The sequence below is a fragment of the Chenopodium album genome, chromosome 10 (genome assembly GCF_948465745.1).
Source record: "Chenopodium album chromosome 10, dcCheAlbu1.1, whole genome shotgun sequence".
NCBI classification, from domain to species: Eukaryota; Viridiplantae; Streptophyta; class Magnoliopsida; order Caryophyllales; family Amaranthaceae; genus Chenopodium; species Chenopodium album.
This window is the reverse complement of record NC_137843.1, coordinates 10,744,835-10,757,618: the sequence shown is the minus strand read 5'-3', so window position 1 is coordinate 10,757,618 and position 12,784 is coordinate 10,744,835. Positions and strand designations below refer to the sequence as shown.

Here is a 12,784-nt window from a genome sequence, read left to right as displayed (position 1 = left end):
GATAAAGTCCATAAGATGAATTTAAACAAACAAAAATCTAGCAGAGGCATATTTAGTATTTATCACAACACAATTGATCATAATAGTCCCTCATACGGGCAGCCCATTTCATTATGAGCCTCTAGGACTCCAAATAATCACAACAAAGCATTACAATTGTGATGGCAACTGCGAGAAAGTATGCAACTTCAGAGGTCTCCCATTCCATCACACTTCCCTAATCAATCAAGCAATGACCAACCAATATACATGGAAAATGGAGAAACTGGAAGTAAAGAAGAAACTATCTTGCAAGCCAACAAACTCAACAAGAACACAAACTGCAGAATCAAACAAACCTTAGCTGGCAATTTCTCTCAATAACCAATCCAAAGTAGGGTACGCAAAGTAAAGAACCAAAAGAGATGGCAGAGCTAATAGAACACTGACTAGCAAGTACAGGACCAATATAGCCACACTTCCTGGTATTACGCAGAATATAATCACCAAGAAAAGAATAACCAGCGGGAACTTAGAAGCAACGTGAATGAAGTAATCAAGAGACTTATGAAGTGAGAATTGAGGCCTTTCCACATTAATATTACCAGCAACATGATTATTATTAAGGTTGCTCCCCAACCATCCTCGAGTTTGAGCATATTGAAGCCTCCTAGGGCTTTCATTGTTGGGAGAACCAATAAGTGAGCTTATTCTTGGAGAAAATGCTGGCCAGCAATCATCTCTTACCGAACAAGAGGACTCTGCCCGTTCTCCATTCAAGCTCTCTATCATCCAAAGGATAAAGTAGTTTTTTCGAGGAAACTTGAGATTTCCTCTATAGACCCATCTAAACGATAACAAGCTGCACCACGGACAGGAAACAAAAAACGGAAGCTTAATCTTCTGGGCAGGCAATTTCAGAACAGCCCATTGAAGTCCAAGAACACAATTCTGGCAGAGAGTGTGACCACACCATAAAACATAAGGCACATTCTCAACGATATTGAAGGATTCAAAGCAAATTGGGCACTCTAGACCTTCCTCTCTGCTAGAACTTGACCCAGTGTCATCATCTGACGAGTCAGCACAACACAGTTTTGGCTCGGTAGAAACCTTCCGAAGACGAAGATTTGGGATTGTATTTGGAAAACTCCACATTCTAACCAATGAAAGTTTGCTAGTTAGTGATTTAGTATAGTACAGTTGGAGCTACTCATTTAACACTAAAGACACAACATTGAACCTACATGTCTCATAAATTTCACAGACTCTTGTCACATATACAATGGTAGCCTACTGCATATACTACGTATAAATTAGTGGATGATGCACATATTATGAGGAATTGGTACTAGAGTACTAGACTCTACTTCAACCAGAGAGCAGCTTGCATTCGTTTTTAAACTTCACATAGTCAGTTGAGCTATCACTCCATGATAAAAATCTATGAACTTCTGATTAAACACCGAAAATACCAATGAACAAGTGTAAAGTTCCAATTTACTGACCTCTGAAATGTATCAATATTCAGTCTCTTTGTTTGAATGCTTTACACCTTTTTCCAGTAAATTTATCTGAGAGATGAAAGAGCATGAAACAGAAAATATGTAAGACCATACATATCTTGTACAGACAAATTAATAGAAAGCACTACTAAATAATAGAGTTTGACAAATCAGCACAAACAACTGCACCATAAAATAATCTGATACTTTCATTCTACATAACCCACTAATACAATCAGCTTGATTGATTAAGAAAAGTTGTAAATTTACTGAATGACCTGTCTTCTAGAATTAGACCAATGAAACCAACTAGTAAAACCTTCACTTACCCTTGTAATATAACATAGAATTTGAACATTCATGTAACTTCCATATCGATAAATCTTGTTTGAGACGAATTTACAATAACTTATTGTGAGATCGGGGTGACTATTTTTTTATTTAAGATACCATTTGACAACTTACAACATCTCTTTGTTTTCTCTAAACTAGATATACCATCAATTATGAACAGGGGAAAATTGGAATTCAAGTCTATTGAATTCACTGCTATATAAAAATGTACCAATGATAATTTCCAAAATAAATAGAAAACAAAATTCGATTTCGAAAGAACTAATTAAACCCATTAAGCTAAATGTTAATTACATAGAAATAATTAAATCAAAAGGGTCAAATCTATATAAATATTTCGATTAGTGAAAGATTAGAGAAGAAAGACGTGATCTTACCCAGCAATTCCGCAGTATTTTAATGGGGAATGTGAAATCTTAATCTTGAAAATGAGGCTGCCTCTTCCCTACTTCCCGGAGAAGATCAACTAATACTTGGAATTTTAAATTTCTCCATCGATGTCGATTTGTTTGGTTAACCATAATTAAAACCAGCAAAATTAGATCGTGATATAACCAGGGTCATACGTCACCGTTTTTACCATGGAAGTAGCTAGAAAAAGAGGAAAAGGTAAGTCTTTGAATTATGAAATTTTTATCCTACACCCGTTGTCGAGAACTCGAAATACATTAAAGCCTGTTTAGTCTGATGTAAAATGTTTGGAAAATATTCTGTGATAACTGGTAACTGTCAATTTGTGCAACACTCAATAAACTGCTCGAGCTAAGACTCACAATAAACCGCTTGAGTCCACTTAACACTTGTTTATGTTCCTTTATTTAGGATGGGTTATATTCATTTGATTTTTACTTAGGTTAATTTGACTATATTACTACTAAGATAGTGAAGGATAACTCAAGTGATTAGAGCTCCCTTCATGATTCCAAAAAAACTTGAGATCGATTTTCATCACCAGCCATTGTGGCTCTCTTTACACACCCAAAAAAATTAAGCTCAAAATTGTCAAAAAATTAATGTAAATGTCTCGTTTTGCTTATAAAAAAAATACATCGATTTGCGTGTACAAACTTGAGTTGAATAATGTCAATTAAAAATAAAAATAAAAATAAAAGACATAGTTTAGGGAGTAAATATAAAAGAAAACATGTTCCAACTCTTTACAATTGATATCTAACCGAGATCGAAGAATTATTAAGGTTTGCAATTATTCTAATTTTAGGAAATAGTCGTTGAGATTGGGATATGGGCTAGCTAGCTGCTTATTTGGGCTTTTAAAGACCATTTTAATAAAGGCATAACGGAACACCCATATGGCTATTAGACTATATGAGCATTCAATAGACAATAAATCCATCTTTAATGATCTACTTCCTCCGTTTCTTTTTAGTTGACACGTTTGTTTAGTCACGTTTGCCAATGCACAAATTAAGTCATTAATATCTTTAATTACGGATAAAAAAAATTATAAAAAGTTGATATTATATATGAAAATATACATTGTGACGAATCTAATAAAATCCCACTTGACTATATTTTTCCTTACATATAAATCACAAAACATGGTCAAAGGGAGGTGTGTGAATAGTGCTAAAGTCAAAACGTGTCAACTAATAAAAAACAGAGGTAGTATAAAATGTTTATTTTTTTGGAAAATTTGCAAATTGCAACCATTTAAAATTCATATTTTGCAAATTGCAGTCATTTAAAAAAAAATTGCAAATTGTAGCCCAAAAGTTCGTATAAATTGTAAATTGCAGCCCGATTCAACTTATTCATCGGTTTATATGTCAAAAAATCTTCGGTTAAGGTTTTAGGGGCCATTTTGGTTTATCATTGTTGTGAGTGCTCTAAATAAACATTGTTGCGAGTGCTCTAAATACTCGCATAGAGGTAGTAGACTGCTTCTTAGATTTCCAAGTGTTTATTAGCGCGCAGCCGTTTCTTCGACGAGTTTCCTCCTTTTCCTCCTCTTTTCTCCCCTGTTTCTCCTCCTTTAATCTGTGAGGATCGACGAGTCGCCCCTCTTCCGCTTTTACTTCTCTTCTTCGGTCTTCTTTCCCCTTCACAATCTGCCATTTGGTGTCTACAACTCCGAGCCGATGCCCTCATCGCTTTTCTTAAAAACCCTTTAATCTCAGTTTATAAGGTGTTTTTGTGACTCTTATCCCGGCTAAGAAGACTTAGAGTAGCCCATGTTTTACCCACCTTAGAGAGGAAGGTTCATGTTCAAAAGATTTCGCCGGCGAAACAAGTGGTCTAAGGACTAAGCCTAACGTCGCCGTCATATGTCATTGGTAATTTTGACTGTGACGGAAACGGTAAAGTTAAGGTTAGGGTTTCATGGGTCCTTGCGCTGGAGGGCTAGGCTAACGCCGCCGTCAGGAGTTGTTCGTGACGGAAACGGTGAAGTTAGCGTTAGAGTTTTGAGGTTCTTTGTTGTTATGGTTTCGGAATTTGTGTCCGAAAGCTGCTCTCTGATTTGGTCTTCTTATCTAAGTATGTATTTTCTTCTTGTTATTTAGACTTTGCTTTATTTTTTAAAGTCATGTATGGTTTATTTTAGCCTTTCTTGGTTGTTGTCTTGTATTTCTGGTTGTTTTGGCTATAGTTTATTGGATGGTTGTGTGCGGAGGGAGTTTTGATCCCTTGTTAAGGGATTTGGTTTTGTTGTAGTGTTTAGAGAGTTAACATGGGTTATCGTTGTTTGGGAAACGAACAAGAAGATGACCATGGCTAGGGTGAAGTGTGTTTTATGGTGGAATGATTATGGTTTTCATTCTACTCCCTTCTTTGTAGTGATCATTGTGATCATTACTCTTGAAAATTTCTATCTGAAACAGACGTCCAAACTTTGTTTTGGGGGTTTCTTGAGCCTCGACATTGTCAAAGCTTTCTTGCCAACAAGAACAGCTTATGAATGAAAGTTCACATGTCCAAGTGATCGGTTTGATGGCCTTATTTGGTGATAAGTTGATCCCACCAAATAAATTGAACTAGCCATGATTGAACAGTTTTGGTACTCTTTGCTCTCTTTGTGTATTGAAGTAGGTATCCGCTCTTGGGACTATAAAGAGGTCCTACTTCGCAACATGTCCGGCCAACCCCAGTTATGTTTTATGGTTTTTAGTGTCGAAAGTTGTAAAGGTTTAAATGTTAAAAGCCATGTAGTGGTAAGTTTTTATTTTGTATGTTGTAAACTCTGATTTATTAATATAATTTGCTTTTGTCAAAAAAAAAAAAACACAAAAAAAAACCATGCAATGGTTTTTGTTGGCCAATAAAGGCCACACTGTCAATTCTTTCTTAGATCATCTCTAATGATAAGACTCAAATTTGATAATTGAAATACAAAATTAGTTGTTTTTAACCTTCATTGATGATACCATACTCATTCTCAATTTAGCAACTCATGTGAAGCCTAATTTCCCAATGGTGAGACTCTCTAAAGTATACACATGTCACTTTCAATTTATGGCGCACCAAATTCATTTCTTTTTTAATATCAAATATTGTAAGATTAAAAAAAAAAGGTAAAACTTAAATAAATTACAAAATATATTAGAATATTCAAGAAGCCCACACTTTTTGTCAAATGAGACTTAAAGTTGAGTATCTAAACTTAGCAACTTTCTTTTGGAGTTGCTAATTTTAGATACCAACTTATTGGTATACATTGCAAAAAAAATACTCTGTCCTAAAAATACTCACTTAACTCTCTCCATTGAAGAGGATTTAATATGTCTTTCTCCTTTATGGGCCGAGAGGAAGTACTAATACAGGTTTGATACAGGTTTGATATGTATTTGCAAATACATATCAAACCTTAAAATATTAAAAACTATTGTAAGCACACGAAGGTGAGAGAAATAAAGGAGGAGAGAGATTGACAAGTGGGACCAGTTTTTAAGTGTACCACTAAAAGCTTATATAATATCATTAACTATGTAGTGATATTATTTCTATACGTAGTTAGTACCACTAAATGAATATACAGTACCATTGAATGAATATATAGTACCACTGAATGTTCGATGATACTATTTGATCATCTAGTAATACTATTAATCACCCAATAGTATACTTAAATTCAGCACGTGGGGGTGAGAGAAAGGAGGAGAGAGATGGGTAAATTTCATGCAAAATGTCTCAAATGCCCCTTGATATGTATATACAAATACCTATCAAACCTCCATTTGGAAGGCCTCCCGCCGATGATGTAATTTCTCTTATCATCTGCGTGGATGATTTAAATTGGCCCTTTGTTAGAAATTCACTTGATTTTTCTACCCTAATAAATAAAGAGAAAATGATACTTCCTTTGGAACGGGGATGCAGATTATATCATTACTATTTACCACTACTTTTTTTTTTTTTTTTTTTTTTTTTTTTTTTTTGTCCTGTCTTTTTCTCCTTTTGTTACACATTTTGTAATATCAACGTTAGTTCTCATCTTTGATTGAAAGATTTTTTTTTTTACTAGAGCTGTATGCTCAATTGCTCATATTGTTTATTTAATTAATTTTATACTTTAGTAAGAAAAAGAAAGATCTCATTTTACTTCAAGAAAGATCCATTTTATAAATAGAAATACAGACGTCGCATATAATGATATAACCGTTTATTATCCTTTGAAAAGCTTTACTACATGTCTACATTACTACCTCTTTCGGCCTTTTTTTTTTTTTTTTTTTTTTTTTTTTGGTGGAATAGTAGTCCATTGAGCATGAGCCACATGGCATATTTTTATATCCTTGATTCTGTAGCAATTGATCGCACACGTCGCTGTTACAAACTTTTTTATCCAGCACGGGACTACGTGAGAAGTTGATAAATGATAATATATTAATATCTTTAAATTATGGGAGTATTTTGCATTTTAACGGCAAAATTTTGAATAATAATATATGTAATTAATAATTCCATAGATCTTTGAACTCAGTAGAACCTATATGTTGATTTGAAACTTATTATTTACGGCTATTTCACCAGATGTCACTGAATACTTAAAAAATTCACCAAATGCCATCAAGGTTTTCAAAATTCACCAAATGTCATTAATGACTAACGGTCGTTAACTCCGTTAGTCATTAAAATTAAATCTTGATACGTGTCATAATATGATTGATTCCATAGATCTTTGAACTCAGTAGAGCCTATATGTTGATTTGAAACTTATTATTTACGGCTATTTCATCATATGTCACTGAGTACTTAAAAAATTCACTAAATGCTATCAAGGTTTTCAAAATTCACCAAATGCCATTAATGACTAACGGACGGCCGTTAGTCATTAAGATTAAATCTTGATACGTGTCATAATATGATTGATTCCATAGATCTTTGAACTCAGTAGAGCTTATATGTTGATTTGAAACTTATTATTTACGGCTATTTCACCATATGTCACTGAGTACTTAAAAAATTCACCAAATGCCATCAAGGTTTTCAAAATTCACCAAATGTCATTAATGACTAACGGTCATTAACTCCGTTAGTCATTAAGATTAAATCTTGATACGTGTCATTAAGCTTTTTTTTTTTAAAAAAAAAAAATCTAATTTGAAATAAGCAACAAGGTTATGAAATAAAATGAAATTAAACCAAGCCTAAATATATTTGAGTAGCTATTCTTGAATTTAAGTTAGTTACTTTTTATTTTAAAATACACTCTATTATATGACTGTATTAGTCATCTACCGATCTATAGAGTATTGGTGTATTAATCAACACATACTTGTACATCATATGGTTGTTAGCTTGTTATGGGCACGGAGGGAGGATCATCGTACTTTTTGTACGACATTAATATTTGCATGCAAGGATAATTGTACCCGATTAGAACTAAAAAAAGAATAAAGCTATCCAAGTAATAAAGCTTCAAAAATAGTATTGTATGATTGTAAGAATGGAGGAATCATCTCATTAAAAACACGAAATTACATGTGCATACATTGCAATTTTGCTAGCAAAGTTACAAGGAGTCGTGGAGTCCTACCCACACGGCCACAAATGCACGAGTTTTTTAAACGTACCACACAACACAGTTTGCAATAACAAGAACGTACAACTAACAACAGATATTATCATATTAAGACGAGATTTTAACAATTCCCCGTAAAATGAGATAAATTTAAAAAATGATCGATCACTTGAAGAGGCCTTTAGCCTTGTCCATCAAACTCTCCTCTGGTGGTGGAGGAGTGGGTTTAACAAAGTCCCCGGCCTTGTTAAGGGCATCTCCAACGGTATTCTTGGTGTTTTCAGCCATTTCTCCGGCAGATTTGGAAATCTTAGCCGTGTCAATCTTGTCGGTCTGTGTGGTGACTGTTGTTTTCACCGTCTCCCCGGCATCCTTGGCGCCATCTACTATGTTAGTCATGGTGGTTTTTTCAGCCATTGCTAAATGTATGAGAATGTTTGGCTAAGGATTTACGAGTGATTTTTTGTAGTAGAAAGTTTTGGTTGTTTTGTAATATGTCAAACGTGGAAATGGTTGGGGTTTTATAGGGGTTGTGTAACGAGTATAGTGGATGTATAATTGAGATATTTTTTTTAACAAAGTTCATTTTTTGTTGGCAATATTCATTAAAGTTTTGTGGTGGCGTTGAATTTTGGGCCCATCGTCATGGAGAGTTATATCTTTACACTGCTAAAGCTATTGCCGACATACACGATGAATATCAAGAGTTTACAAATAAAGGGAAAATTATAATTTTGGCATTATCTTGAATTTAAATGACAAATATGATGATTAACGTATAGTAAGAGACTTTTTTTTTATGGTTTCAAAAAAAAGAAAAAAAAAGAGTTTTTATTTTATTTTTTTATTTAATTATTAATGTAAAAGATTAAAAGTAAGTGTGAGATTGAGATTTAAACTTGTAACCCTTTTGTTATTACGTTGGTTTTTAATTTCAGTCTAATGACCAATCTATAAATAATTTTTTGAGAACCAATCTATAAATATTACTAAAGGAATAACCGCTGACATCATCACTTTTTTCAAATTGTACACGTGCTAGCTTCTCCTTCATTTTCTCCCGCCCAAACTTTTTTCCCTTTCATATTTTGTTTTTAAAAAAAAAATCTAAATACTAATTCCAAAATAGTTTAATACAGTATATTAAACTTTTTAGTTTTCATTGTTTTTTTTTTTTTTAAAAAAAAAAAATCTTAAATAAAAACCTTAAGGAAAACAAATATCAACCTTTTACAATTTACGTATGTGATTATTCCATCTATTTACAAAGTTCGCTAAATTTTATTATAGACGTGAGTTTCTTTTGTTTATATTACTAGATAATACCCGAGCTATGCTCGGTTTTTAATAATGGTAATTGAAATTAAATATAGAGGTCTCATGAAAAATGTGGTCTAAAAGACTTTCATAATAGATAATTGTATGGTAAAGTTTTTAGACACATTAATAATTCTAAAAATCTAAACGAACAAAATAGAGTTTAGGAGGGAAAATTGTAGGAGTTTATAGGTACGAATGCGGAAAACATGAATCATATTTATATAGCACCTAATCCCAAGATTATGCATAACACATAAAGAATTAGAATTAATACCTTTGAAGCGTGATTCCACAAGTGATCGAGTAAGAACAAAGGGAGATAAAGAACCCCAAGCATGATTCCTCTACTTGGTCCACATGCACGGATTAAGACCTCCACTAATGCTAGTTAGTCGCGATCGAACTCTTCAATCGACTTTCTACGGAGAAGTATGAACAACGAACTAGTCACGAACCACCACGAACGCCACTAGGGGTGGCCGGCCGCAAGTCCAAGGGGGAGAGAGAGGGTGCCGTGAGAGAGAGAGGGGGAGGTTAGGGTTTTTGGGATTTTGGTTGCCTTGATTCACAATTCACTGTAAGTTAATTGTGACTTAACTTTTCAACCCTAGGCATGGATCTTATTTATAGATCACACTCTAAATAAGAGTCCATGACAAAGCCCAATTCTTAATCCCAATCAAACTACACTAGCCAAATCCTATTCATGATTAGTTAAATGCTCACAAGGCCCATTAATGGGCTTCTTACTTGCTTAACCCAATACCTTTGTGTGTGACCTCATAGGATCCATTCTAGCGGGCTTTGGACTATTTTACTAGCCCAAAGATCATCTCTCATAGTCTAGCAACAGATGATGACGCCCCAAGAGAATGAACTTATTATCTCCATAATAGTGATCCTTGATATATCTAGTAATTGCACTTATCGAAGACACAACTCCTTCAATCTCCCACTTGTCTGAGACAAGTGCGCAACATTCAAATTCCTTAAGTCAATGTATGTCGATTTGATAATATGATTGCATCTCATGTCGTGATCATATTAGTCTACAAATCTTTTCTTGAAAAAACTGAGTGAGATTCACAGAACAAATGATTACTATGTAATGCATTTGAGCACGACCATGCATTTTTCTGAATTCTCCCTCTTCAAGGGGCCAAGACACATTCCTATTTAATAGGCAGACTCAATCCCATCTTGTGGCAACCAAAGCTCCCACTCAACTTTTGAAATAACCGGGAAACACCCTTTATAATCTCCAGTTACGGGCAGACGTTTGAGTGTACCACAGCCATAACATCCATTGAATGAAATCAATGTTCCACTCATGTCAAAGGAATCCACTAATATATCCGGAAGCTCTATACTTGAACTTCAAAGTAGGTCTATAGTTCGATCATGCATCATTCATGCATATCCGTGTGATTGACCGAGCTTCACTACGCTCCTATAGCCCATGAAACAGAGCTATCCAATCAATCTTACATGCTAGTCCATTAATTGAAATCATTTATGTCCAGTTTAATGATTCCGAACTAGGAACTGGAATAATATATGGATTTTGTTCACCTGTGGGGTTTCATTCACCAAGTCATTAAATAATTAACCTGATGAGCCCATCAATCCATAATTATTTTGGACATTTTATTTAATATTGAAACCACAATTAAATAAGAGAAATGAAAAACTTCTGATTAAACATAATTCTGCCAATGAATGTATTACATATGTAATAGGTTTTTCTCAAAAACAAATACAACTTAAATTACATCATTAGCCTCAATCCAGTTGCATCAACATGTTTCTCATGCTTAGGAAATGGAAGGGGTTTAGTAAGGGGATCAGCGATATTCTCATCCGTATGAACTCTGCACATCTTGACATCTCCTCTGCCAACGATTTCTCGAATGAGATGATACTTCCTCTCAACATGTTTGGATTTGAAGTGTGACCTAGGCTCCTTTGATTGAGCAATGGTGCCATTGTTGTCACAATACAACTCAATCCCTTTTTGATCACTTGGTACAATGTCCATCTCAATAAGGAATTTCTTAATCCAAACTGCTTCCTTAGCTGCTTCAACAACAGCTAAATATTCTGATTCTGTAGTAGAGTCTGCGACAGTGTTTTGCTTCGAACTCTTCCAGCTCACTGCTCCCCCATTCAAACAGAAGATGTATCCAGACTGGGATTTAAAATCATCTCTGTCTGTTTGGAAACTCGCATCCGTATAACCTTTGACAACCAACTCGTCTTCGCCACCATAAACTAGAAACATTCCTTTCATTCTTCTCAAGTACTTAAGGATGTTCTTGGCAGCTATCCAGTGTGCATCACCTGGATCTGCCTGAAACCTGCTACACATTCTTAGAGCAAATGCAACATCCGGCCTTGTACAAATCATGACATACATTATCGATCCTATTGCAGAAGCATAAGGAGTGATAGCCATACGTCTCATCTCATCTGGCATAACCGGACATTGAGATTTACTGAGCGTAATGCCATGGGACATGGGGAGAAATCCTCTCTTGGAGTTTGTCACCTCAAACCTGTCAAGAACCTTATCAATATAAGTCTCTTGACTTAGTCCAATCATCCTTCGAGACCTATCTCGATGGATCTTGATTCCCAAAATGTACTTGGTGTTACCCGAGTCCTTCATGGAAAAACAACTCTTCAACCATTCCTTGACTGACTCAAGCATTGGTATGTCATTTCCCATGAGTAGTATGTCATCCACATACAGGACTAGGAAAACTATGCTGCTCCCAGTAGACTTCTTGTATACACAAAGTTCCTCTTCGCTTTTGACAAAACCAAACTGTTTAATTGCTTCATCAAAACGAAGGTTCCAACTCCTTGATGCTTGCTTCAATCCATAAATGGATTTTTAAAGCTTGCATACCTTTCCAGGATTTTCTGGATCTTCAAAACCCTCAGGTTGTGTCATATACACTTCCTCCATCAAGAACCTATTCAAGAAGGCGGTTTTGACATCCATCTGCCAAATTTCGTAATCGAAAAATGCAGCAATCGCTAGAAGAATCCGAATGGACTTAAGCATTGCTACTGGAGAAAAGGTTTCATCATAGTCAATACCATGAATTTGTCTGTACCCTTTCGCAACCAGTCTTGCTTTATAGATGTAGGCATTTCCATCCTTGTCTGTTTTAATTTTGTAAACCCACTTGCATCCAATAGGCTCTACCCCATTAGACAAGTCCACCAGGGTCCACACAACATTTTCAGACATCGATTCCATTTCGAATTTCATGGCCTCAAGCCATTCATTTGAGTTGGGGCTCGCCAAAGCTTGCTTGTAGGTTGCAGGTTCCTCATTCTCCAATAAGAAGATTTCAGAATCCTCAGTTAACAGAACTTCAATAAACTGTTTGTTTTTGATTTTGGTAGACCTACGTGGGGTAGGAGCAACAATAGAAATGTTCTCTTCAACTCTTTGAAGATTTTCGCAGGAATTAGATTCAAGTGGGACAATAGGAGTCTTGCTAGTTGAATTAGCTTGCTCCGACGCATGGTTATGCTCCCTCGCCTCTGATGTGGAGTTATCCACATCCATTTGTTGCTCGTCTCGAATTTCTTTGAGAACTACTTTATTCCCACTTGGCTTTCTAGAGAGGAA

General features: G+C 35.1%; 1 protein-coding gene across 1 annotated transcript; it reads right to left on the bottom strand.

The window, feature by feature from the left end:
* Positions 1-321: 321 nt before the first annotated feature.
* On the bottom strand, positions 322-2,463 carry LOC145562229 (uncharacterized). Its single transcript, XM_081622437.1, has 3 exons — positions 2,216-2,463; positions 1,488-1,553; positions 322-1,138 (listed from the first exon to the last, which is right to left on the bottom strand). Exon 3 carries the CDS (start codon positions 1,135-1,137, stop codon positions 340-342), a length of 798 nt encoding a protein of 265 aa, XP_081478563.1. The 5' UTR covers position 1,138; positions 1,488-1,553; positions 2,216-2,463; the 3' UTR covers positions 322-339.
* Positions 2,464-12,784: the final 10,321 nt, after the last annotated feature.

Coding starts and splice junctions, on each gene's coding strand:
- LOC145562229 (XM_081622437.1), bottom strand. CDS start 1,137: ATGTGGAGTTTTCCAAATACAATCCCAAATCTTCGTCTTCGGAAGGTT.